General features: G+C 42.7%; 2 protein-coding genes across 2 annotated transcripts in view; both read right to left on the reverse strand.

Annotated features, from left to right (window-relative positions):
• Positions 1-227: 227 nt before the first annotated feature.
• On the reverse strand, positions 228-9563 carry TBR1 (T-box brain transcription factor 1). Its single transcript, XM_070423440.1, has 6 exons — positions 8717-9563; positions 7967-8121; positions 7475-7596; positions 6758-6916; positions 5710-5771; positions 228-2728 (listed from the first exon to the last, which is right to left on the reverse strand). The coding sequence occupies exons 1-6, from the start codon at positions 9406-9408 to the stop codon at positions 1870-1872; spliced, it is 2049 nt and encodes a 682-aa protein (XP_070279541.1). The 5' UTR covers positions 9409-9563; the 3' UTR covers positions 228-1869.
• Positions 9564-14262: 4699 nt separating this feature from the next.
• PSMD14 (proteasome 26S subunit, non-ATPase 14) overlaps positions 14263-27952 on the reverse strand; it is an 89525-nt gene continuing 75835 nt past the window's right edge. The window contains exons 10-12 of the mRNA XM_070422872.1: positions 25622-25747; positions 17433-17495; positions 14263-14678 (exon numbers count right to left, since the gene is read on the reverse strand). Coding sequence (XP_070278973.1) covers positions 14580-14678; positions 17433-17495; positions 25622-25747 — 288 coding nt within the window. The 3' untranslated portion in view covers positions 14263-14579. The remainder of the gene's footprint in view (positions 14679-17432; positions 17496-25621; positions 25748-27952) is intronic.

Genomic DNA, 27952 nt, shown 5'->3' on the forward strand with positions numbered 1-27952 from the left:
CGAAGTGAAATGACTCAGGGAGCCAAGTAACTGTAAATAAGAAGGAAAAGGGATTCACTGGCAATGCTATACAACAAATTTAAGAGGGGAATGGGAGGTGGTTCCCATCGAACAGACTGCCCCATACTGGGGTGGGGACAGGTCATTCTTCCTTAACCCTTAAAAGTTACTGCCTATAATAATTAAATTATTCTCAAACTGTAAACTGCTTTCAAACACCATAGTGTTTTACCAGATTTATTTTACTTGTTGTACACAGACGATACAAACGAGCAAAAAACAAAACATTTCTCAATGGAGTGTGTACTTGTATAAATTATTCAGTTCACAGACAAAACGAAACAAATATAAAAATCACAACATTGGATTTACAGGAGAGCCAAAGTATACACACGTTTAGACCCTGAATTCCTATTAGGAAAAATCCCCCCATGGACTGGAATCTAGATTGAATATTGTGTATGATGCATATTTCACATTAATTTTAAAATACAAAAAAAAGTATAGGCTTGCTACACAACATTAGAAATCCTACTAATCTATTTCCAGGGAGATAAATGTTTCTTATCAAATATAACAAGACTTAGAGGGGAGAGAATCAGTCTTACTTGCATTAATGCTAGAGTTTTCCCAAGAAAGTCAAATTGCAGCTGTTTCTAGGTAGTGGGGGAATCATTTTCAAAACTAAAATGCAGTAAAATATACAACTCACAATTCATCTTCACTAGACTACACTATAGTTACCAACAATTCAGTCATCTATATGATTAGGGGAATCGTCATTACAAAGATTTACAGCATATAAAGGTGGAGGGGGGTGCTGAAAAGATATTCAGAAACAGTTTGTCAGCATATTTGGCACCTGCACAGACCAGTCATGAATTTGGCACTTTGGGGAAAAACAAATAAGGCAAAATAATATTGCTATGTTGAGCTATTCTATTTAGAAGGAAGGAGGGGGAAACATACAATTCCAGTGAACTTTGCTTTGCAGGCTTCATGCCGCTTAACGGACTTGCCTAGGAACAGACACCTGTCCTTCTCAGGTGTCTGCTCAGGTTCTCCGTAGCTACTGGTGTGCATGAGGGCATGGAGCAATTACTTCATGCAATGGATTGAGGAGAAGTGAGAAACTCGTCATTCTGTCTATCAAGTATTTCAGGTTTCCAGAGCCTCTTAGGATATTGTTAATTATCTCTCGAGAAAAAAAATAAATAAAAGGGGGGAGGTGGGTGGAGAAAAAGGCAAAGAAATGAATGAAAAGGTTAAGCAGGAACTGGTTTTGTGCCTTGACGATGAGAATAAAAACTAGCCATTCATTACAGTAAATTAACACTATATACAGTCATTTCACAGGCTTTGTTCCACTGAAAGTATTAACATCCCTACCATCCATCCATCCATCCATTCGGGGATAAGAAAGGACGCGCTGGGTGGATCCAGGTTCAGAGTCAACATCCTAGGGTTCATGGGGAGGCCGAGACCGCCGGGTCGGCATCGCTGCTGCCTGACAGGCTGCCCCAGGTCTCCCAAAGGTGAAGAGTTGCATGACAAGAACTAGAAGGAGGGGGCGAGGAAAAGACAAGGGGGGGGGGTTGGGAGAGAAGTGTGTGTGGAGTATAACTTCACAGAAGGAGAGGAAGTAGGAAAACCAAACGGTTTACAGCAAAGTGGAAGGTCGGTGCGGTAACTGCAGAGACTGCTGTGCCAACACGGGTTACAGTCACATCCGCTGCGGGCGGTCATCGCGGGTCCACTGACACGAGGGGGTGCGCAGGGTGGGGGCGGGGAGGAGGCGCTGGGCCGAGCCGGGAGGGGCTGGCGGCGCCCGGGCCGCCGGGGGCGCGGGGCCGGGCGGGCAGGGCCGGCCTAGCTGTGCGAGTAGAAGCCGTAGTAGCTGCCCAGGTCCTTGGCGCAGTTCTTCTCGCAGTCCCGCTGGGCCAGCACCTCGCTCTTGAGCGGCGACGAGCTCTCGGACGCCGGCGTGTCGGCGGGCGAGATCCGCCTGCGCTTGGCCTGCTCGTAAATCCCCGAGTCGCTCGAGTCGATGGATTTGATGGAGGAGGGCGTCTCGATCCAGCTGGAGTCGGACAGGTCCTTGGGTTTGGCGTCCTCGGCGGCGCCGGGCGGCAGCGGCGAGCGCTCGGCCGCCAGGCCCTCGGCCTCCTCGCCCAGGTAGGGGTTGGCGCCGGCCATGCGCGCGGCGGCCGCGGCGCTGTTGGGCCAGCAGGGCAGCACCGAGCCCGACTTGGCGCCGCAGTACTGCGGGGGGCTGCGCGCGCCCCAGCCCGACGGGTCGGCGTAGTAGCCGAGCGGGCGGCCCGTGCAGCCGGCCGCCTGCAGGGGCAGCGCCTTCACGCCGGCCGCCGCGTACGAGAGCAGCGTGGCCGCGTTGCCCGCGAAGTCCGTGGCCGTGTCGTAGGCCGAGGCGGCGAAGTCCAGCCGGTTGTTGGCCGGCGTCACGAACCAGCGCTGCGGCGACGGCGCGCCCGGGTCCTCGGCCTGCTGGGGCGACAGCAGCCCGTTGGTGTGCGGCACGCTGCGGTCCGTGCCCGGCCCGGGGCCCGCGCCCGCGCCCGGGTGGAAGCGGGCCTTGGCGTAGTTGCTGACGAACTGGTCCTGCAGGAAGGAGCCGGCCATGGCGTAGCGCGCCCCGGGCACGATCTGCGAGCGCGGGGAGTCGTTGGGCGAGGGGGTCAGGCGGTCCATGTCGCAGCCCGTGTAGATCCTGCGAGGGAAGGAGAGAGAGAGAACCCGGGGTGGCGCGGAGGTCCCTGCGGGGGACGGAAGGAAAGGACGCCACGTTTCGCCCAGCCCCGCACACTCCATCTGAAACTGGCCGTCCAGGATGGAGGCAAAAGGCCACAGACCTGTAGGCTCTCCCAAATAAATCATGGAATTAAAAAGGGAGCCATTTGCCCCGAAATGATGCAGATCTAGAGGAAGGCTTTCCTTGTCCCCGGCTCTCACACTCGCCAAGTGTACAGGGAACCAAGAGAGGAGCACAGCAGCGGACTCCCATCCCGCATCTCCAATCCGTGTACACATTACGGCAGGTTACCCGGGGGACTAAGGTGTTATTTGCCCAGTGGGCCTTTCCTCTGCGGAGAGAGTTCCTGAACCAAATTTCTATCCAGGAGACCCACGCCTCCGCCCTTTTAAAACCGCTTTCTTCCTATTGACACACCTGCTGGCCGTCCCAGTAGCAACCATTAAAATCTGGCCTCCACCAGCCGCCTGAGACCCGAGGGTGGCTGCTGGAAGCGTCCAGAGTACTGACTGTCTTGTTTCTCGTGTGTGACCCTTTAGTCCCCACCTCTACCGGTACAAACAAGAATGACTATTTGGAAACAAAGTCAACAACAAATAAATTCTTTTACAAAGAAAAAGTATTCTTTACTCTGGCCTTCTCTGCCCAGTTTTGGATTCCCTTGTTGGTTTGTTTTGTTTTGTTTTGTTTTGTTTTTTTAAGTACTTTGGGGCAAACTCTTAGAGGACAGTTGTCCACTTCCTCCAAGCAATCTTCCACTAATAATGGCTAACCCTTATGCAACTTGACCATGTGCCAGGCATTGTTGTCTAGGACTGTACAAATGGTGATTTACTTAACTATCACAATAATCCTTGGAGTTAGGTACCATCATTACCCCCACTCTACAGATGAAAACAGTGAGGCCAGGGGAAGTTGAATAACTTGCCCTATAGCTAACTGCCCAGACAGTAATTGTGTTACTGGGAATCACCTTAGATAAAATAATAAAAAACTAACTCTAGGCCCTAGGCCTAGAAAATCCCATTAGAATTGAGAGGGAACCAGAGATTGGATCAAGATTGGTAAAAGTGTTTTCTCAGACACAGACACACATGCCTCTCTTTTTATTTAGCTCACACTTAAATGTTTTAATATTTAATCAGCAGACTGTTTTGAAAGAGAGCCTCATATTTGTCAGACCTTAAGCCCTTGGGGAGGAGATTCCCTGGTGAGTGGCCAAGCATCCCGCTGGTCCCCCTAAACTCTTACTGCTCTCCCTGTTTCTCCAGGAGTTGGCGATGCCCAAATAACCAACAGAACAGTGGAAAGGGAGATGTCATGAACCCCTAAAAAGCTAAAGTGTCCATTCGTATAGGTAAAGAAGCCTTTTATGAAAAGCACACAGTGATTTACCAATCAAAGGGAACTGGTTTTTCTGACTGAAGTCAGCCAGAGGAGGGGCAGGTGAGCCTACTCTGCAGCTGCTCAGGTCCATTTTGTTTACTGCACAGAATTTCCCTCCTGAAATTTCAGTCCAGTTTCAAATAAGAGAAGTAGAAGGAGTCAGAAAGGGAACATAACCAGCAAGGTGCAAATGTCTTTTCTGTTTACCACCACGATATTTTAAAAGAAAAAGAAAAACAGTCTGCAAAAGACACAGTTTAGATGCCCATCCAGGTCCCGACCCACCACTGAATTGATTTGTGCAAAATAAAATGCTTCGGAACAGATGTTCACAACAGAATTAAAAGCTCAAAATCTGCAAGACCCCCCTAGTACAGACTCCAATATCTCTGGTCTCCTGGGCCACACACTTTCCACTGTGCCGGGTCCACCTTTTTAGACTGGGAGGACTAGAGTAGCCAAGTTTTTATTCTGGGTAATCATAGGTGAAGCTTGCTTCCTTTGAACTAATTTTGAAGGATGCACAATTTGTTAGTTTTAAAAAACAGAAAAGAAGGTTGGTATCTACCTGGAGATGGAATAGAAGCAGCTACTTGTCTCTTTCTCTATAAATTTAATCTATTTTTAGTCAAACACATCTTCAATTTTGTAGCTCTATCCCAGGCATTTAATGCAAGCCGTGAAATTAAAATGTACGTACCCTTCCCTTTTATGGTCAGGAAAAGGTATGGGAATCCCCACAATCTAGATCAGATTTTGCTGTGTAACACTATCTGAACTCTTAGGCACTATACCAGGTCTCTGAGCAAGAATGCTAGAACATGCACAGAAAGCACTGTATACACCTGCTGTTGCCCCAGAGGACAGCATGTTGGCAGAAAAGAAATGGAGACAGGTAAGGGAGGCTTGGAGAAAGGGGAACCAACACTTTTCATTAAAACACATGTAAGAGGAAATATTTTTCTCTCAACGCTTATAAATAACACACAGCAACAGCACCCAGATCCTTCCCAAAGCCTGAAATGACTTTGGAGTGGCTCTGCTCATGAATTTGCCTATGGTGGGTGCACATTTTTATTCAGTCCATAGTAAACTCGCACAGGAAACGCTATTACACAAAACTTGAAAATGGGTAAATAAAAGTCACATATGCCAAGGAGGCTGTAACAACTGCCAGAGCCACATGCACTTTCAGACAGAATCAGGAGGTTTCAGACACAGACAGTCTGAGCTGAGCATCTGCAGCACCACATACAACTCCACCCGCACCCGGGAACCAGGGCAGCTTCCCCTGCCAGCCAGTCAGTCTCAGAGGCCCCCAACAACTCTGTAATTTATAAGGAGGCTAAAAATAGGTGGAGGAAACCTTTGACCAAAACTGCTGAAGAACGAAGCCAGAGAGAAAGGGAGTCGACAAAAGGGAGAGGGGAAACCTGGAAAACAACCTTGTCTTCACACATTCTAGCTTCCAAAAACCTTGCACAGAACAATCCACCTTTGACCTAAAGCCCAATTCCACAACTATTTGAGAAGAAAGGAGTAAAATTACTTACGTGTCATAATTATCCCGAAATCCTTTTGCAAAGGGGTTGTGGTCTATCTTCAGTTGTGTAATCTGGGGAAGAGAAAAAAAAAGATTAATATGATCTCACCTTCCATACAAGAGGATTGGGTGTTTGAGGATATATCATCTGCCACTTTTTATAGGGGCTTAAGGCTTACGATTTCATCAAAAAGTTGGGGGCATGGGTGGAAAGGGGGGGGGATTATCATGAAAGTTATGAGGAACATCTTTAAATTAATGATGCCCAAAACTAAAGCACTGCTTTCAATGAGCTCTCCTATGTGCTCTAAATTGGTTCAAATGCACATTTTTTAAAATGCTTGTTACACATAATGAATACACTTACTCAGACAAAAATCTCTAAGGGGTACTTGAATTAAATCACCAAAATTGCCTATTTTAAACGTTTCACCATATTTTTAAAAGTTGGTTGCTTCTGAGTCACAACCAAACAGACAAGTTGCATCTTAAAATCAGTTTTGGTTTCTGCAAACTTGCAAATGCTCAAGAGGTCAAGAGCTAGAAAATTCATTCCATAGCCCACAGTAATTTAATTTATTGTAGTTTTACATATATGAATTCGTATGTTCTTTTGCTTCCCCAAAAGTGATGTTTGAGTCAGCCATCAGTTCTGAGACTTTAATATATATATATATATTAGGTAATGCCACAGATTGCCAAGAATAAAATGCAGGGTAAAATCTGCTTGTTTTCCAAAGGAAAGAGAGCATTTTTTTTTTTTAAAAAAAGCATATCTAAAGTTGTTCTAGTTTGAGAACTAAATAAAATATTCCAAAGAAAAGGGGCCCTAGAACTCCTGAGCACCTCAAAGGTGGCCCGCATGACCCGCAGCATGACCCGCAACAGAGACGTAGATTCCACCGGCCAGGTACCTAGGGGAGGTGCGCAGCAGGCCCCCACGCCTTCGTCTAACAGGCTCAGCAGAGCCAGCTGTTGCTGATGTTGGTGCCGGAGGAAGAGGTGCCACCGCCCCGCGCCCAGCCCCCAGCCCCCAGCCCCCAGCCCGCACTCCTTACGTCCGTGTTCTGGTAGGCGGTGACCGCGATGAACTGCGTTTCTGGGAAAGTGAACGTCTGCACGCGGCCGGGCTGGCTGGTGTCCTCCGTGCCGTCCTCGTTCACTTCCACCACATGCAGGCGGGGCTGGTACTTGTGCAGGGACTGCAGAACCACCATCTGTCCCGCCGAGAGAGAGGGAAGCGCCGGGCGGCGCGTTAACGCGGTGTGCGCGGGGCTGCGGAGGCCGCCAGGGGCCCGCCCGGGGCTCCAGGGCCTCGGGTCTCGCCGGCTGGTGACCCGCGAGCCGGAGCGGACCAGCCGCGCTCCTCTGGGAGCGGGGACCGCCGAGCGCCGGAGGAGAACCCACCCGACCGCCCGAGCCTCGGGGCCTTCTCCTAGTCCTTCCTCCAGAGCGAGAAACAAAGATTTTCAAATCTGCAGATCCTGGGGGTTTCCTTCTCGAAATCAAGTGTTTGTACTTGGTTAGGTCATGAACTCCGAACTGGGCAGGGGGGCGAGGAGAACAACTTTATAGATGATTTAATATCATTTTGGAGGGTGAAAATATAATTGTAAAAGTCTTTTTAATGAAGCAAAGAAACATGTACCCAGTTTTTCATGCTGATTTAACTAATGAACTGAATGTTGAGGGGGCGAATGTGTGTGTGTGTGTGTGTGTGTGTGTGTGAGAGAGAGAGAGAGAGAGAGAGAGAGAATAGCGCTTGAGCCACTGACCTGCCCGTTGTTGTTTGAAGCTCCTTTGTTGTTTGTAAGTTTTAATTTTCCAAAAGAGATTTCTTGGCGCATCCAGTGAGCCCCCGTGTTGGGGGAATCCGGATGCATATAGACCCGATTTCCTAGAGAAAGAAATATGTTGTTTACATATGCCCCGGGCACTGCCCAGTCCCAACTCCTCGATGCGTAGGACACACACACACACACACACACACACACACTCACACACACACACACCTTATTCCATTCCACGTAGAGGCCCATTAGCGGGGGCTTTTTAGGCCGAGCTTTCTTCCGATTAACTGGGCATCCTATTAGAATAGCTTTTGGATAATCCTCCCCCTTCTGTCTGTCCCCTTGTCCCCCCTCGTTTCCTTTTAGAAGTCATTGGCCGATCGTTTTAAAAGTCGCCCGAGCCAGTCCACAAAGGCTTTAATTAATCATTCTCACCTAAGTAAGTGTCAGGAAAACGTGTTAATTGGAAGGACTTGCCTTGCACATTGGTGTCCGCTTTGCCGCAAGGAACCCATTTGCCTCCTTGAAACCTCCAGTGATTGGGATCCGCCAAAATCACATCCACAAAAATATTGTAATGAGCCGTGGGATCGAGACCAGAAATGTTAAAACTTAAAAAAGGAAACATGCGCCTATTTAAATTAAAGGAGGGGGGGGGGAGAAAGAAAGCAAGGAGGAAAACATAAATGTTAAAGATTAAAAGCAAGAAGCGCGGCGCCAGATAGCAAAGCAAAACTTGTTCCCTCAGCGTCGGTAGCGAATGTTTGCGGGGTTAGAAAAAGGGTTAGAAAGGGGGTGGTGGGGAAGGGACAGAAGCGCGGCCGAAGCCCGGGGTGGGGGTCCGGCCGGTGCGCCGGCGTGGGGGAGCCGGCAGGTACGGCCGCCTAGGTGGAGAGCAAGGCTGGCGACCCGCATTTCCACCTGTCGTGCACCCCGGCGTCCCTCCCCACTCGCGGCCGCTGGTCCTGTCTCTCCCTCGCTTTTGCCTTTCTCTGCCCACTGACTGCCTTTCCGACCACCTTTCTGGAGAGGGACACCCCCCACACACACCCAACATCACCGCCGTGGTTCTACCTTCCACATCCCCCTTCTCCCAAACCAGCCAACTCTAGGGAGCACCAGAGCGCCTTCCACTCGGCTCCCGATCCCGAATCCTCGCAGCCGCGGCGGTCACAACTTGCCCCCGGCCGCCCCAGGAGTAGCGGCAGCCGAGGACGTAGCATTTACCTTCCCTGTTTGGTGATGATCATCTCCGTTTGGTGCCGGTGAAATTTCAGCCAAAGGGGCCTGTTGCACAGGTACACCTGCGCTTTGCCGGGCACGAGCCCGGGCTGCGTGGAGGAGAACTGGTAGAACGGGGCTCCTTGGTAGGAGTGGCCGTACTGCTGTGGGTAGGGGTAGCCGGCCGCGGGGTAGCCCTGCGGTGAGGAGTTGGACAGGAGGCTGTTGTAGGCTCCGTTGGTGATGACTGGGTGGTGGGCCATGTAGCGGCTGGGGCTGCCAATGGAGAAGGCGGGGTGCGCGGGTCCGTGCTGGCCGGGGTACGGGAACATGGCACTGGGAGCAGTGGCCGCAGACTGTGGCTGGCTAGACTGAGAGAGGAGGTAGCGATCTGCAGCAGAGCCATCGAAACTGTGACGAAGCTCAGAGACCCCCTCCAAGACAGGAGAGAGTTTACTTCTCTGGACGTCCCCTGGTGAGTCCTTGGAGTCAGGAAAATTGTCTGTATCTGACTGATTCGTCATCCCCCTGGTAATTTTTTTCAAAGGTGAACTTCTCTCCAGGTTGTCAGTCGTCGAGATAATGGGATGATCGTGCAAGACAAGCTCAGATCCGCCTGAATGTGGGTAGCTGCTGCTCACATTGAGAAATTTCTTGGAGAGCATGATAGAAGGAGAAAGGCAGTGCTCCAGCTGCATAGCTCTAGAACCTGAACACTCGCCCTCCTGTCCCTGATTTTTAAAGTCCTATTTATCATAAACTAGAAATCCACAGACCCCCTCACTAGGCAGAAAGCACTTCATCCAGCGAATGCTTCCCAAAGGTTTGATTTACTTTTTTTTTTCTCCTGGGAGAAGAGATTGGCCAATTGACACTATGCAGCAATCAGAAAAGGCTCGCTCACTTTTGATCTTGCTGCTTGTGCAGCCGATGAAACGGCTCCTGCCATTGGTTAACTGCTGACAGTAATTTAATTAGATAGACATTAATTAGGATAATCACCTGGCTCCTGGTCGCGATGATCATGGCAAATTGAAGGGGATGGTTTTATTGTTGACTTGGGGTGGGGGGTGGGGAATGTGTGTTGGTTTTACGTGAGCACTGTTGTGTCACCTTTAAGCTTTGTGACCACTGCTTTAGGAAGATTCAAAGACGTGCAATTTACTAACCATTTTCCTACCCCCCCCCCCCTTCCTCCTTTCGAGCTGAGGGGCGGAGGAGGGAATTTGACGATGCTAGGAGACTTCGGATCTGAATGAGCCAAATATTCAGTTGAATGTAACGATTTCAAGTGCAAAGTATACAAAGCGCGAGCTGGTGGCCTCTTCTCGCCCTGTAAAAGTTCCAGAGTCTCTTTTCCAGTTAATACAGAAGCACACAACACCTGAGCCAGTCCTTTGTGAGCAGGTCCTGTGTGTCCTCGGCGACCCCCACCCCAACATACACCTTTTAAATTCCTAAGTAAATAAATCACTGCTGCTGAGAGTCACAGCGATGAAAGTGGGCGGGAAGAGGGAGAAGTGGGGGCGAAAAGCAGCAACTCACTCACGCATCCACCGACCTCCGGAAGGTTCGGTTTCTTGGGTGAGCACAGAACAGTGAGAACCTATGATCTTTTTAAGTTTTGAAATAATCATAAGCTGTCGGATTGAAGTGCCTTAATGTACTCGCAGTGACGTTTAAGAGGTCTTCACTAAATATTTTATCAGCGAGCTTGGTTGCATGTTATCTGAAGAGCATCTAACTGGGGGCAGGCGCCCCGCATCCCTCGCGTCTCACTGCACGACATTCTCTCCAAGGTACTGCCTCGGCGACAGGTTCAAAAGCCTCACCAGAAAAAGAAAGGGCCGCGTCCTCCTGCAAATGGGTTCGTTAGAAGCACTGATCTGTGGAGACAGAGTGGAAGTGGTGTCAACACAGCGATCGCTGCTGAAGACTCGTGTGTGTGTGTGTGTGTGTGTGTGTGTGTGTGTGGTGTATGTGCACGCGCGCGTGCGCGCAGTGTTTATATAATCTGGAGAGGAAAAGAACCCATGCCAATAATTTTAAAATGCGAAGAATCGGAGGAGAAATTGAGAAAAGAAGCAATTTAAAGGATTGCTAGCACGAGGCCCAACGCAACCCCAGGTGTAGAAGAAATCTAGTACTCGCTCTGCAGAGGAGTCAGCCCCTGCCCGGACCGCGCCGGACCGGAGGGCCAAGAGCAGCAGACGCTTTATGCGCTCAAATCGGCTCCCCCTGGCACGGCACCCGCGGACCTGCCCTCCTGCCGCTTCCCCCGGGACGCGGAGCCGCGCGAGTATGGAGCAGCCTCGCACCCGAGCTCACTCCGCCCTGCGAGCTGGCCGGCAGGCGGCGGCTCCGCGCGGGGCGCTGCTGGGACTGGGGCTCATAGTGTGGGGTCCCCGAGCGGCCCGAGAGGAGGCTCCCAGGACCCTGGCGATCCTGAGAGGGAGCCTCCGGGTAAACTGAGGGAGCGCGAGCGGGTGGCATAAGGCGCAGAGCCCGGGGCACACACCCTTTCCCGCGCCGAAGGAACGGCTGGGTACCTCCGCCCCGTGTGGCCTGCGCCTTTGAAAGAGCGCGTCTCTCTTCCCCAGCAGCTCCCGGAGGGACGGCTGTGCTGGGGACATAGGTGGGTCCTGGGCAGGGGCGAGAGGGGTTAACCTAGGCGGGCGCATTTTCAGATCGGGCTGTGCTGAACTCAGACTGCGCGCCGAGGCGGGCGGGCCGCCTTCGCCGCAGAGGGCACCAGCTGCGGCTCCAGCAGGGCGCCGCGAGCAAGGCCCTGGGCAGGACAAGTTGATGGACCAGATGTCCTAGACTCAAGCCGAGACAGTTTTCTGGGAGAAAATACAGCCAGACCCAATTTTCCATTCAGAAGCATATCTCAGCTCCTTGCCTGCAAGCTTAATAAACGAGCAGGGCCTTGGCTATGCAGGCGTTGGGCTGCGGGATTGGAGTCGGTGGCTATGAGACTATTTGACACTTGTTTATTCTGCTAATTACCTTCCACCACAGTTTCTGAGAGGCGTTGGCTCTATTTTAGCTCCTCTTGTATTCCCTTTTCTTTGACCATGAAACTCTTTGTCCCTGAGTGTCTGCCCTCTGCATTGCTTCGTTACCCCTCCTTCCTCAGCAGGACACAGAGCCTTCAATGTGTAGCAAAAAGGTGAGATTCTTCCACCTGGGCTCCTTCTTGAGGCTATCATTCCTAGCACCCAAAATTGTTTTGTGTGTATTTTTTAAATGAAGAATGCTAAAAGAAAGGTTAAAGTATTGAAAAGGTTAAAGTGCACGTCCCTCAGAATTAGGAGATAATGTACACTCACTTTATCAGTACGAAATTCAGTGATTCCTCACATACAGGCTATGCCTTGAATTTATATACACTCAAGAAGGAAAACTAAGGCTTGCCCCAGGATCAGCACACCTGCTTTTGAGCCATATTTATGCAGAGCAGTGCCAACTTTAAATTGCATATGAACCATGCCAAGATTCAGGTCTGGAGTGGGGCCCAGGTATTCCTGTTCCAGGCAGATCACACTGAACAGTGAGGCTGGAACTTTCAATGCCCCCCATACTAGTCTAAGGGTAAAGCAAGACTTTTTGTTCTGGTGCTACGTTAATGTTTAGTACGCGTGTAAAGGTCACACAAGCACACGCACACCTGGAAAGTGGCTCGTTGAACTTGTGATTCAATAAGTCACTTCAATGCCTAAGGGCCTGTGCCATCAGAATGCTGCTAAAATAGCAATACATTCAGAGACAAAGGTGTATTCAATGAGCTTCTTTTTCGGGCATCCTAATCTACAAAAGAAAATGTAGGTTTGGGATAGGGAAGGGATTCTGATGTTGTTTTGAAATTGGGAATGTCTCCAACATGAACCAAGTGAGAGAAAGTGGTATGTGGCTGTGGAGAGCCCAGGAAGATGAGGTGATCACATAAGAGGGAAAGAGACGAGACTCGTGTAAGCTTTCTGTCACCACACTCACTCAGGAGGTATTTTCAGGGGGGTTAAGTGGAACCAAAAAAAAAAAACAAAAACAAAAAAATATATCCAAACAGAATGTTGAGAATAGCCGTTGCATTACTGAGGCCTTCTTCTGAGGGCATACTGTACAAAAATAATAATAATAATAATCTGACTAGCTCTAATGAACAGTATTGTGAAATAAGTCATAGAACCTTATTTATGTAAAGGAAAAAATCATGTATTCAAAAAAATAGGCCACACATAAGTTTACATTAGGCAAAAGGAAAACTTCCATTTATATTTTAATTACAAATGATTAGTTGTATGCCAACAAATTAATACATATTACATGTCCTACATAAAATATACTACCATCATATTTAAAAGAAGAAACTACAGGAAAAGCAAGAAATGTTCAGAATATCTCTTATTCCACCAAAAAGAGACTGCAAAATATAATGGAAATTTAAGACATTTCCACTTTTAGTTTCTGCTAACTTTTCATTAGGCAAGCAGTAAGAGCCTGGAATTGTTCAAACAGGACAAGAATTCTACCTACGTCTTCGTTCATGCCACCCCTAGTAGAGGCTAAGTCTAACTCCTAAGTGCCAAAGTAAAACCTCCTTTAAACATTTTTGCCATATTTTCATGAAGGGTACAGATAAGACTTAAATCTTTGTCTCCATATGTTTTGCCAACACCCTTTGGGATACCCAGTATGGTGCTGTACCATGAGTATTTGGGGCTGAACTTATGAACATCATCAGGTTAGAAGCAGGTTGTGGGATAGGGTCATCTACAAAAACTGCCATTAGTCAAATTTTTGTCTTTAACAGAAAACTGAGTACTTCTAAGTTACAGAAAGAAGAGAGAAAACAGTAACAAAATTATTGCTTATGTGCTCATTATATTAAATTCACATTATGGCTAGTTTTCTCTTTTTTAAATATTTTTATTGATTTCAGAGAGGAAGGGAAAGGGAGAGATAGAAACATCAACGATGAGAGAGAATCACTGATCAGCTGCCTCCTGCATGCCCTACAGTGGGAATCAAACCCGCAACCCAGGCATGTGCCCTGATGGGGAATCGAAATGTGACCTACTGGTTCATAGGGTGATGCTTACCACTGAGAAACACTGGCTGGGCTACTTTTCTCATTTCTGAAGACATTATACAGTACACTTTCTATGTCCAGTGGAATTTGCAGCAGGCAATTCCCACACAATCTCAACATGATTGGTGGATTGTACTCTTTTTTTAAAAAAAAATGATAGTTTACATCAAAATTGCCCCTTCTTCAATTGCACTCTTCTGAGATCTGACTGTATGTTAACAAGATATATTGTTTATACAAAATTAACTTGTGACAAATCCTTTAAATGAAAGATGTCAGCATTTTTCTGCATTACCCACTAATGAGGTAGCCACTCAGATGTTTTGTTATCACATTGATGTTTTATGTGTTATAAAATCTTAAAACGCACAGGGAAGCATATCTTAGTATGATATTTCTAAAGCACTGTCAAATGTTATTCTGTCAATTCCACCCAGTGCCAAAAAGACCTCAGGAGACATAGATTGTAAATGTACTTTATTTTGTAAGCAACAATCAAAATATATTTGTGTTACTGATTTCTTCAAATATTAAATGAGATCTTAACAAAATTTGTCCACTTTGATGTATTCTTATATAACTTTGGAATCTGCAAAGACCCTGACTAAAGAAACAGAAGTAATTGCACAACTGAGACTGAAGGTGTTACAGTGCTGCAAATGATGCCAGATGTCTTACATTTAACCAAATACACCTTCAGCGGTCCCTTGATTTGGAGTATTAGGAACAATAGAGTAATGTACACTGAAAGTATCACGAAAAGCTTTCTGCACTGCTTTATTTAAATACGACAGTATCCAACATAGCTGCTAAACACTGGACAATATTTGAAGTCATAAGTACATCCACATGTTCCTCCAAATGACGTTTGGGGTCCTGAAAGAAAAAATATAAGGAAAGAAAGAAAAAAGAACCATATTACTGGTAGACAAATTAGATTTTTTTCAGTAGCTAATGAAATTCAGTCAAGAAAGCCAAACTAAATTGATATATATTTTACAATTTAATATTCCTAATATACTATTACCCAGTGGTTCTCAACCTGTGGGTCGCAACCCCTTTGGGGGTCGAACGACCCTTTCACAGGGGTCGCCTAAGACCATTGGAAAACACATATATAATTACATATTGCTTTTGTGATTAATCACTATGCTTTAATTATGTTCAATTTGTAACAATGAAATTGGGGGTCACCACAACATGAGGAACTGTATTAAAGGGTCGTGGCATTAGGAAGGTTGAGAACCACTATTACCTTTTTAGGATTTCTATATCTGTTAAAAATTTAAGTGATAAAATAACAGATTACACAATGAAAGACTGACTTACACACTCAATGCTATAACTCTGTACCAAAGATTATAAAGAGTAACAAAATTCTATACAGCCTGCAATATTCAATTAAAAGATATAAGCATTTATATGTGTGTGTATCAAATCTGAGTGTGTGTGTATATTTTCTGCCATTCACATATACTGAATGTCTGAGTGGTACTTTACTCAAAGCAGACATATCAAATTCAGGAGTTCAATGTGAATTCTCATGTCCTCTAAAGTATAAGTTTAATTCTTGTATAATTTTAATATTTAGGGAACAGTGCTTTAAGTGATTCAGGAAATATTCTTGGGTCAAAAGTCACTGTTAGTAATTTAAAATTTTAAATACAATTTGGATCAATTATAAAATGTCAAGAATAAATCTTTCATGAAGCTGTTTTGGAAAAAAAAAATTATCAGAGGAAAGTGTATAGGTACAATCCTTTAACTTAACCCTGATCAAATCTATATTTGAAATGTCTGAGTTAAAAAAAAAAAGCTTAAAATTGCATTGTAGTAGCCCTGCCCAGTATGGCTCCATCATCCCATGCACCAAAGGATTGCCAGATCAATTCCCTGTCAGGACACACGCCTGGGTTGTGGGATCGATCCCTGATGGGGGCCATGCAGGAGGAAGCCAATCAATGTTTCACTCTCATATCGATGTTCCTCTCTCTCTCTCCCTTCCTCTCTAAAAAGCAATAAAAATATATATTTTTAAAAACAGCCTAAAAATTGCATTTTAGTAAAGGAAGATAAATTAAAATCTTAATTTATATTTATGTTTAATGCTGAGCTGAACGAAGTATTTCAGCTAAATATGAAAGCTTTGAAATAAAGAATATTGCACACAATAAAAATATTCCAATTAAAGCATTATTTTCTTTTGAGTATTGCTAAAATACCCAAGACTCCTAACTTTAAACAAATGTTCACCACTGGAATTATTTCTTGGCTGTTCTCTTCTAAACTACAATTTCAATGTATTTGATTTCTTTAAACAATCCAGAGATACAACATGCTACAAGTAATTTCAAGTAACTAGGCTACAATATTAAATTTTCTTTACTTCAGAAATAAGACCTAGAGCGTGTTAGGTGAAAGAGACTAAAAAAAGACTGGCAGGAGAAGATGATTATTGGTCTAATTCCAATACAGACAGTTTTGCTTTTGCTGTGCAATAGGCCAAACCAGTGAAGTACTCTGTTTTAAAAAATGATTCCGATGATTATTACACTTTGCCAATTATATATTTAATGTAGTCCTTTTATTTATTGCTAATTATTATATAAAACCTACACATCAAGAAACTACAGTTTCAGAGTAATTTAAAAAAAAAAACACAAAAAACCAGTTACTGAATTTTATACAGTGCACACTCCAAGTTGGTGATTTAATATATATTAGATGAAAATAAGTAGTGGGAAAAGACAACAGGGATGACCATGTCCCATAGGATGAAAGAATAAGATGAACTATATTTCATTTTTGTTTTGGAAGGTTCCTGTTGTTTTTAAATTATAATATTCAGAATGTAGTGGGATTTAACTTCATCACTGTGGTATTTTTAAGTCAGACCTTTGCCTCTACTGCTCTATTGGAGTAACTGGTTTTGTAGTGAATTGGTAACACACTTCCCGCAGTTATCTACATTACTTCTTGTGGCAGCTGGGTGATTCTTAGAGATTTCCCATCCAAGAATGGTCCTGGCCCAAACCTACATAGCTTGTGAGATGTGATGGGATCAGAGCATATGGTAGGATGGCTGCAAGCAAAGACAGCTTAGTGTCTTGCATCTGAAATATCAAGATTCTGCCAACATCAGCAATATGATAACCATGTTCCATGAAATGAAAAAATGTAATCAACATTCTTTAAAAAACAGTCTAATTAATCTGTAGATTCTTTTAATTGGTTGGTGTGCTCTCCCCAATCCTTAGGAAGGAGGAACTAAAATATATACTTCATCTTAGAAAAGTGAAAGAGCAAATACTTAAAATTAAAACCCTTTCTCATCATGCAGTATAATCCAATAGGGCTCTGAGCTTTCTCAGGAACAGTACCTACATATTGCTAAACTATATAATTAAAAACTGTTACATATGAAATTAATTTACCATTCTATTATCTCCAATGTTATTATTTCAAGTAAAAATAATACTTAAAAATTTAACTCAGGACACAAGTTTCCTAGTAGATTGAATAGACGGGGGGGGGGGGGGGAACGACGGGACACGACAGGCCCTAAAATAGTTTTAACTTTACAAGAGTGTGTTATTATGCGACTGTATAACCTATTACAGTACACCTCACCTGCTTGCCAACATTCTTTATTGCCAGCTGTTCAGGTGTCATCTTATCTTCTTCTTCTACAGCCTGTGAATGAAACACAAAGGACAGAGTTTCAAATCCTAAGTTTAGTTTTCCCATTGCAGAATAATCACCAAAGATAATGGCTATCATAATTTTCATTCTAGAATCTTTTATTAAAGAAATTTACTGAACACAAATGCAATTTTACTAATCTTAAGAATATGCTTCAGGGTAATGAAAACCATTATCACCATCATTTTGACAACAGATTTTAGGAAATATGTAAAAGGCACTGAAAATATCAAACTGGACTACCAGTTAACTATTTGGAAACTGTTCTGGAATTTTTTGAGGGATGGCTAAACTGGAGGATAAGAAGTACATCAGATAAACTCCTGGTCTATGACTTATTCGTAGTATTTGATAAATGGAAAACAAAGCAAATTTAAGGATCACCCACCTTTAGAAAGAACACTATAGCACGTACTACAAATATGGTTACAAAAGCAGATGAGATGGTTGTGGCAGAAAGCAGGAAACCAAAAAATCCCAGTGAGGTTTAGATTTGGATACTCTAACTTAATAATCTTGCAGCTGCCAAATTTCTTCATGTGTGAACAATGAACATGTAGGAAATGCAATCATCAGACATTTCCCATAAACTGGGAAGTTTGGCTGCATTTCACACCTTCTTAATAGTTTTGTAAACAGAGAACTTGAAAATGAGCAAAGATGGCAAGTGTCTAATTTTATAAATGGACAAACTATCTAGAGAATTTCCCTGGTAGAACCTGCCTAAAAGAAAAGATGGCAAATAAGTATTGTATTCACTGCTTATTACAGTATACTTATTTACAACACATCATTAGGAAAATACACTTATGACTGATAAAACTGCAAAAAGGAAAAATAAAGTTAACACTGCAAATCCAGAATTCCCTAGATAGAGAATATGTTCATTTTCAGAGTCAGATGCCATTCATATTATTCTCGGCTATTTAAAAAATTATTTCCTAACTAGGAAATTGCTTCTCTCTATCTTAATGTTTTTCATATATGAATACACTGCAACACATAAAGTTTGTCCTCATTTACTTCTACAATTATGACACTATACCTTACCGACTGACTTGAAAACATATTAGATGAATGGAACAAGTGACATAAGTTTGTACTCTATATCCATTCAATGTTAGCTGCTCTATGCTCTGCCAACAACAGTACTTTACAGTATTGGAAGGAGGCAAGAGTTTTGGAACTTGGCTCAAAATACCAATCCCTGTACAAAATAGTTATTATGGAGTATTTTGGGGTATTGCAAATATTGAACATGGCAGATATGTAAAGATGAAAGTCAAATGTCATTTAAAGCATTGACCCTATATGAAAACTTAAGTAGAATGCAAAAACTCAATTTTAAAAATCTTCTACAACATGTAACAACTTTACCAATTAGTTTTTTCCATTTCCAATAATTAAAATAGAGAGTTCACAAACTCTTTGAGAAGTGCAGATGGTAAAAAGTACTCCCAGCCATAGATGCCATCTGGAAAATGAGGAGCAGCTGTAGATTTAGGCATATACTAAGGTTGCAAACCTCCATGACAAAAGATTAAGCACATCTCTTACACTCTAAGATAGACCAGATCACCATATCAACCCCCGAAAATATTTTCTCCATCTACCTACATTACCTACATTTCATCTACCATTTGGGCAAGGCCAGTTGGTCTTCATTCATAATTCTAATCTGGCAAGTCACCAGGAAAAATTAAGAAATGGTAGCAGCAGAAACAAATGAAATTCAGGCACAGGCAGTGTCCTCACTAGGGGAACTTCTGTGTTTATGGCAACTTCTGTGATTTGGCATCAAATTTTGCTTTTGCATTTGTGCTCTTCGGTTTACTCAACCAACAAAAAAGCACTGAAAATGTTTGTGGCTATTCACACTAGAAACGTTTTTAACAGTTTATCAACAAAGACCCCCAGATGGCTATCCCATCATGCACGGTCTGCACAGTTCTAAGAAATTCCTGGAATTTGGTCTGTTATGTTATCACAAACCCCTCAGACGTACCCCTGATCTCAAAGAGGCTTTTACAAAACTCATTAACCTTGTCCTCTTTTTTTCTGGTTATGGTCACATTTCTCAAGTGGAAAACCTGTACCTCAAATTCTACCATTTATTTATCCTTTAACAAATATGGATTGTATCTTTGGTACCTCATTAACAGTCTTTTAAGAATCTCCACCAAGTGAGTTCCATGGACTCAGTTTTCTTGAATTTTCTGAACACCTTAGAGCTATTCCAACACGTGTTTTCTCTTCTACTCTTTTAAACCTCTGCTTTTATGACACCATGTCTGTTATTCCAATTCATGTAACTATTCCCTGGGCTTCTTTTTTCTCCTTTGACATGTTAAGTTTGTTTACTCTCTAACATGTCATAATCCTATTTAAAGTACATGCTTTCTAAAGTCACAATTTTAAAATGTAATCACATGAAATAGGGATATAAAATAAAGGTGTGTGTGTGTGTGAGAGAGAGAGAGAGAGAGAGAGAGAGAGAGAGAGAGAGAGAAGTTAGAGTCCAGCTTGTTGAAAAAAATTACTATGGCAGAGCTTACTAGTTGCCTACTCAATATACATCTTCCCTTTCTTCTTTTGTAATGCAACCCTGATTTTATAAAGGCAGAAATGCTCCCAGGTGAAGACTACATTAGAAAGCTTTCCTCAAAACAAGGGTTGTTCAATTTTCTGCCACTGAGATATAATCAGAAGTGCTGGGTAAGACTTGCAGAAGGGATTCTGAAAGGGAAGTGATTTAGCTGGGAGGTATCCCGCTTTGCCCTTCCCCTTTCCCCCCTGTTGCCAAGAACTCAGATGGGATTGCTAAAGCTGCAGCAATCACCATGAAATCATGAGGCGATTTAAAGGATGGAAGCCAACATAAGGGAAGTGGAGCAAAAGACAGAAGGGTTCTAGGTCTGTGATGACTTCAAACTTTCATACTGGTCTTGAATTGCAAGAGACATACATTTCTATTTTGTTTAAGCTATTGTTACTTTGAGGTAACACAATCTTAGGTATAAATATCACTTGCTTAGTGCAAAAACTGAAAACAATTCAGGATTTACATAAAGTGTATCATTCCCCTTCCTTGCACCTAAGAGGTGACACTTACCATAATTTGTTGAGATCTATGTGAGATAGGTGTCTTTGAAAAAGGGAGGGAAGGTAACATAGTAGGGATTTTTATTATTGTTATACAGGTTAATTTTTCACATATAACAGCAGTTTGCAAATATTTCTTTTAGTTGGTATTTGTAGTTTTTATTCTTCATAATTAACCCTTAAAAGAGAACATGCTGGTTTAAAGGAATATATCCTATATAATAAAAGGGTAGTATGCAAATTGTCCCCTCTACCAGAGTTCAACCAGGGGGTGGAGCCAGCCAGCCAACCTCCCATGCCCCCGCTGCCCCCTCCGGCCAGCTGGACCTCATCCGTGCACAAATTTGTGCACCAGGCCTCTAGTTATATCTATTTTAAATTGAAAGCCAAAATTGGAAGGTGGTCTCCAAAAATGTTATATCACATTACTTTCCCCACTAATGGTGCATTTTCCCAAAAAAATTATTTAATTTGAAAGGAAATTTTCTATGTACAATTTTAATTTTGATTACTTAATAAGGTTGAACTTTTTTTCATGCTCATATGCCATTGTCTTCAGTTTCCTAGCTCTTTTGTCCAATTTATTATTGTTTTTAATAACTGTTTTATAAGAATTCTTTAGATAATATGCAATTTTTGAATACCAGCATTTGCATGGTTAGCAACTACATAATTCTAGATTATAATAATTACTAGAGGCCCAGTGCACGAAATTCGTGCACAGGTAGGGTCCCTAGTGGCTGCCGGCTCCCAGCTAGGGTCTCTCTTCCCCCAGCTGCCTGCCACCACCGCCGGCTGGGGCCTCCAGCTACCCCCTACTCCTGGTTGAACTCAAGGTCAAGGGGGATAATTTGCATATTAGGCTTTTATTATATAGGATATATTTTTTTACTTAAAAATTTTTTTTTAAATATTTTTATTGATTTCAGAGAGGAAGGGAGAGGGAGAGAGAGAGAGACAGAAACATCAATGATGAGAGAAAATCATTGATCAGCTGCCTCCTGCACACCCCGTGCTAGGGGATTGAGCCCACAACCCAGGCATATGCCCTTGACCGGAATCGAACCTGCGACCCTTCAGTCCGCAGGCCAACGCTCTATCCACTGAGTCAAGCCAGCTAGGGCAATAATCATATATTTTTTAAAAAAAACTGATTGATTTGAGAAAGGACGGAAAAGAGAGAGAGAGAAAAAAAACACACATCAATTTGGTGTTTCACTTATTTATGTATTCATTGGTTCATTCTTGTATGTGCCCTGACTGGAGACTGATCCCACCTTGGTACGATGCTCTAACCAAGTGAGCTACCCAGCCAGTGAATTCTAACAGTACTTTAATTTAGTCTGTTGGATTTCTATGTCTGCTTGCAAACATACCCTATCATACTTAAATCATGATAATCTGACCTGATTTTCCCAATACTTATATCTATTTTGTTTTTCTAATCTTACTGCACTAGCACAAACATTTTCATATTTAACACAGCTACTGTAGTAAACAAAATATAATTATATAATTACATATTTATATGTAAACACATAAAGATATATCTGAAGTTTATTTAAGGTTTTAAGTAGGCAAATTTCACCTGAAAAGCAAACTGTCAGAATTCAGAATTTACAGGGCTACATGTTTGAAAAGTTGGTAAATTTTTATGTGCCTATGCTATCCTTAAAATGCTCTTTTATCATTCATTGATAAGTATTCAATAAAATATCAACATCTTAAAAAATTGATGCACCTGGCATGAATTAGGAAATTTGAACTAAGAGTAGTGGGTGTTAAAGTTCAATAATTAGAGAAATCAATGACTAATAACCAAGCAGAATCTGAGTGTGGAATTCAGACTTAAAACTGAAAAGTTGGAACAAAGGAATTTAATTATTTTCTAACCTCTGTTTACTTTAGGATTAACTGGCACCTAACAATAATTAACTTAATTTAAAATACCAACCAATTAAAAAGAATACTAAGAAAAATTGGTAGCATGGGCTTTTCTTTTTATATTTTAAGTGTTACTAAAAACTCCACCACATTCTCTTTCAATCACAGAGGGAATTACATTTCCAAATTTGGATTGCTTCATATCACAGCTTACACATTGTTTTCATTTTAAAACTAAACCTTACAAGTTTTTGAGTACTACAGAGATTTTTAAAAACTGTAAAATAGCAAAAAAAAAAAAACTTCTGCGGATGGGCAGCAGTAACCATAAATAGGTTATTTCCTGGCAGTGGTACCAATATGAATTTACTTAAACTTATAATGTTACAGAGAAATGAAAACCATTCCTACAGTCTGCTGAATAATAACTTGTCATAACTTTTTAATTTATAATAGGTTAACTGTTTAAAATATGATAAATGATTCTCTTTACTCTTCACAGCATAAAAATATATACTAGAAAGATAAAAACATTTTCCTTGTAATCTAGAACCATAAGGGAATTCCAGCTTGAACACTACATATATATCAGGGCATGCTCTTCAAAGCCAAACCTAAGTCTGCTGAAATTTAATTTGTATGGGCCCAGCAACTTTTTTTCAAAGCTCAAATCTCTCAAAAGACATTGCTACACTTGGCAAATTTTATATACTGTCACCTGGTTAATATTTAGTTTGATAAGATGTGTTTATTAATTTATTTTTTGGTGTGATAACCAGTATCAAATTTAACTGTCTCCAAATCATAAGCGCTAGCCCCTACCATTAATTTGTAGTCCTACATTTCTGCTTATTTAAAATGCAACTATCTCCTTTCACAATCCTTCCACTTCTATCCAAATTGGAACTGTTACTAGTACCATCACACTTCTAGTCATCTAGGCGGGAAACCTTGAATTCAACTTCGATTCCTCCTCCTCCTTTCATTTCATCTACCCAATGGGTGCCATGTTTTATTTGTCGACTGAAGCCTTCATTCCCACTGCCACTGCAATAATTCAGGTACTCACTCCCTTTTGTCTGGGTAACAGCAAGCTCCTCCTAAATAGAATATCCATTTACAGCACTCCTTTTTCTAATCCATTTTCAAATTGTGCTTCTGAAGTCTGGTTCTTATGTTTCTAGAGCCAGGTTCTGGATATATCATGCCCATGATCAAAAATAACTTTATTCTGCCCAGCTGGAGTGGCTCAGTGGTTGGGTGTTGACCTATGAACCAGGAGATCATGGTTTGATTCCCAGTCAGGGCACATGCCCAGGTTTGTGGGCTGGATCCCCAGTGTGGGGCATACAGGAGGCAGCCGATCAATGATTCTCTCATCATTGATGTTTTAATCTCTCTCCCCCTCACCCTTCCTCTCTGAAATCAAATTATATATATACTGTATCCTGATACCCTGCTACTTGACTTCAATAACTTAAAAAACACTTTAGTCTGCATTATCACCATCATGCATTATGTACTCTAGCCAAACAGGTTCTAAAACATGTCCTTGCCTTTTCTGTCTCTCCTAATCTTCGCCTGTGATGTTCATTTTGCCTAGGGTAACATTTCTCTGTATGTCTAAATCTTATTTATGCTTTAACATCTAGTTCAAATGTGGTTATCATCGAAGACAGCCTCCTGGGTTGTCCATAGCTAAAAGCATGAGCCTCTGACCTCCTGCCATGCTTTACATGGACTTCTCTATGGCAGTGCTCTCTAACTTCCAGCCTGAGAGTCTACAAATCTCCTAGAAATCTTGTTAAAATGTGGATTGTGATTCAGTAGCTCTGAGAGTCTGCCTTTCTAAGAAGAGCCCAGGTGATACTGATGCAGCTGGTCTGTGGACAACTTGAATACTAAGGTGTTACGGAATACACCAATTTTGACCTGGTATTCTGGTTATCAGCTTTTCTTGCAGCCCCTGTTTTCCTATAAATGAAGGAAATTGTTTTCCATTGCAACTTATATAGGAGATATGCAATAAATATTTATAAACATAACATTGTAAATATGTGAGTGTGTATATATTTTACAAATTCTAGATTTTCAACCCATTAATGGGTTGTAAGCTATATGTATTTGTGTGTAATACTTATGTGTATAATTGAAATAGAATGAAATTGAGTCAAATGAAAAAGAAAATAGAATGTATCACATAAGGGTAAATATTGTTTCATAAAACTTTTTTGCAATTATATAAATGCAATACACACACACATTTGCATTGTACTAGATCAAAATGTAAAACCTATTCTTTATGTGGCTTTGGTAAAAAAGCTGAAAATACATGTTATATATTGAATCACATCCCCCAAAAGATATGCTGAAATCCTAACCCTAGATAGAGGTTAAAGTTATGCTGCCCCAAGCCAAAGACTGGGACTAACAGAAGCTGAAAAAGAAAGCAGGATCCTCCCCTATAGAATTCAGAGGGAGGATGGCCCAGCCAAGACCTTGATTTTGGACTTCTAACCTCCAGAACTGTGAGGGAATAAATTTTTTTTAAGACACGAGTAGATAGTAGTTTATTAGGACAGCACTAGGAAACTAATACAATGCAGAAGATACATTTTAGTCATAGCTCAAGTATTTTCTTAATTTCAAAATTATAACAGAACATAAAACAAAAACATTATCCTGGCCACATATATTAACACACAATTTAAAAACGTTCATAAAATAAATTTTATATGGCAAGTATTAAAATATAACATCTCATTGTTGCCCTTTCCTTCCAGCAAAAAGTCCTCTGAAAATTAAGAGACTTCAAATGTAAAATTATTTTAACAAGTTTACAGAAGCAATGGCAAACTATAGCCCAGGGGCCAAATCTAGCCAGCTGCCTGGTTTGGTACGTAAAGTTTTACTAGAACACAGCCTCACTTCTTCCTTTACGAACTCTTATGCTACAAGAGCAAAGTACTAGTAGTTGTGACAGATCTGATGGCTGCAAAGCTTAAAATATTTACTATCTGATCTACAAATGAAGCCACTCTATTTTAACTAATTATATTTATACAATGCTTGGCATCTAAACATACATATTCCAAAGACTATAAGAAATAAATGTTGGCAGTAACTTTTACCTTATTGTAATTCTTGGCTAATTCCAACATCTCTTTTACCACTGATTCATTATGTTTACAGTGTTCACTGTAGTCTTGAAGTGTCAAACCTTCCATCCAACTCTTCTTATGCAAATTTAGTAACATCTAAAAAACATAAAGAAAAAGTAATAATTTTCTTATATGGAGAATATGTCCTTCATTTATCTTGAGAACAATTTCACAAAAATGTTTGGAATTAATGAATTTAATTTTAACTTGCCTAAATAAACTCTAATAAGAATTCTACTAAATTTATATAACCCAAGGAATACTCCAACCCCATGGCCTTTGTATTTGCTGTTTTTCTGCCTCAAAGACTATTTTCCTTATCTTCCTCAATTTCTTAGAGATAGGTGCCTTCACCAACAACTCAATATAAAAAAACCCACTCACCCTATCTTAAACAACTTTCTTGCTTTAACCTGCTTTATTACTTTTATAACACCATCAACATCTGAAATTTTTTCTTTCATTTTTTTCTATATTTATTTTAGTTGAATTTATTGGGGTTACATTGGTCAATTATATAGGTTTCAAGTAAAATTTTATAATACATTAATGGCCCGGTGCACGAATTCATGCACATTAAAAGGAAATTAATTAGAATATTTTAATATCACTATTCGCCCTTTCTCTATAAATAGAAGTGTCAACCAAATACACGATTGACAATGAGATTGAAACACACTTGTGCGACTGGCGCCAGTGAGAGCTTTATATGTATCACACGTGCACGAGTCAACTTAGCCTTTTATACTAGTAGATATAGAACAGGGGTGGGCAAACTTTTTGACTCGAGGGCCACAATGGGTTCTTAAACTGGACCGGAGGGCCGGAACAAAAGCATGGATGGAGTGTTTGTGTGAACTAATATAAATTCAAAGTAAACATCATTACATAAAAGGGTATGGTCTTTTTTTTTTTTAGTTTTATTCATTTCAAACGGGCCGTAGTTTGCCCACGGCTGATATAGAACAAACTTGCTTAATTACACCTGCTTTCTGATTTAGCTAAACTTTCTCCAGCCCAGTGAAGCACCCCAACTTCTCTTTCAGGTAATTGTCAGAACACAGCAGTAAATATCAACACGAAGCAGATTATTATTGTAGATCACACAGGGAAAACAAAGGGTAAAATATTTAACTGTAGCAGTGTTTGACTATATTCTGCACAGTGAGAAAATGTGAAGTCATTTTCAAGGTCCACCATTTACTTCTTTGCAGTTGGGTCAAGTTTCTAAGCTTTCTAAATCTCCATTTTCTGGCTAATGAAAAGAAAATAGGATTCCATCGAGTCTCCCATCTATCTACTTCAGGACTTCTGTGAGGATCAAATGAGATGAGGCACGGGAAAATGCTTCACAGACATTTAGTTAAAGTGTGAAATGTTTGCACCTGGCTATAAAGCAAGTCATGTTCCTGGGCTGAAGAAACTGCAAGGAGGCTAGTCGTTGCTAGGGAGCGAAAGCTGGACGTTGCTACGTGACGTCATTACCCAGTGCCCACAGCCACCGTTGCTGGGCTGGGCTGGGCTGTGGGCCACATTTTGCACCATGGGGTCTCGGCAGCATTGGCTGTGATTTGGTGGGCTGTCGCTCTGGGGTGGTGGCGGGGCCTGTGACCCATGGGGGAAGCCAAGTGTTGCTTTGTCCCAGGTCCCTGGTGCCGTTTCTCTGTAAACAGCTAGTGCATGTCACGGCAGCTCCTGCACTGAGCATCTGCCCTCTGGTGGTCAATGTGCATCATAGTGACCAGTTGGACACTTAGCATATTAGCCTTTTATATATATACTAGAGGCCCAGTGCACAAAAATTTGTGCACTCGGGGGAGGGGGGTCCCCCAGCCCGGCCTGTGCCCTCTCGCAGTCTGGGACCCCTCGGGAGATAACGACCTGCTGGCTTAGACCTGCTTCCGGGTGGCAGAGGGCAGGCCCAATACCTAGGCGCAGCCCCTGGTCAGGCTCAGAGCAGGGCCGATTGGGGAGTTGGGGCGCCGCCCCGTCATGCACAGAACAGGGCAGATCGGGAGGTTGCCATGCCACCCTCAGTCACGCTCAGGGTAGGGCCGATTGGGGGGTTGGGGCACTGCCCCCTGTCACACTCAAGGCAGGGTCGATGGGGAGGTTGCGGTGCCACCCCCTGTCACGCACAGAGCAGGGCCGATCAGGGGGTTGAGGAGCTCCCCCCTGTCACTCACAGAGTAGGGCCGATAGGGGAGTTGGGGCACCGCCCCCTGTCACACACAGAGCAGGGCAGATCCGGGGGTTGGGGCACTGCACCCTGTCACCCACAGAGCAGGGCCTATCAGGGGG

Source organism: Myotis yumanensis, unplaced genomic scaffold (genome assembly GCF_028538775.1).
Source record: "Myotis yumanensis isolate MYYU_CA2020_CCGP unplaced genomic scaffold, mMyoYum1.0.hap1 SCAF_8, whole genome shotgun sequence".
NCBI classification, from domain to species: Eukaryota; Metazoa; Chordata; class Mammalia; order Chiroptera; family Vespertilionidae; genus Myotis; species Myotis yumanensis.

What these genes read in the sequence shown, in the direction of transcription:
- TBR1 (XM_070423440.1), bottom strand. Translation starts at nt 9,408, where the DNA reads ATGCAGCTGGAGCACTGCCTTTCTCCTTCTATCATGCTCTCCAAGAAA. An exon ending in ATCATCACCAAACAGGGAAG is followed by an intron (nt 8,122 to 8,716) that starts GTAAATGCTACG and finishes TAATTTAAATAG; the next exon opens with GCGCATGTTTCCTTTTTTAA. An exon ending in CTTCAAACAACAACGGGCAG is followed by an intron (nt 6,917 to 7,474) that starts GTCAGTGGCTCA and finishes TCGGCGGGACAG; the next exon opens with ATGGTGGTTCTGCAGTCCCT.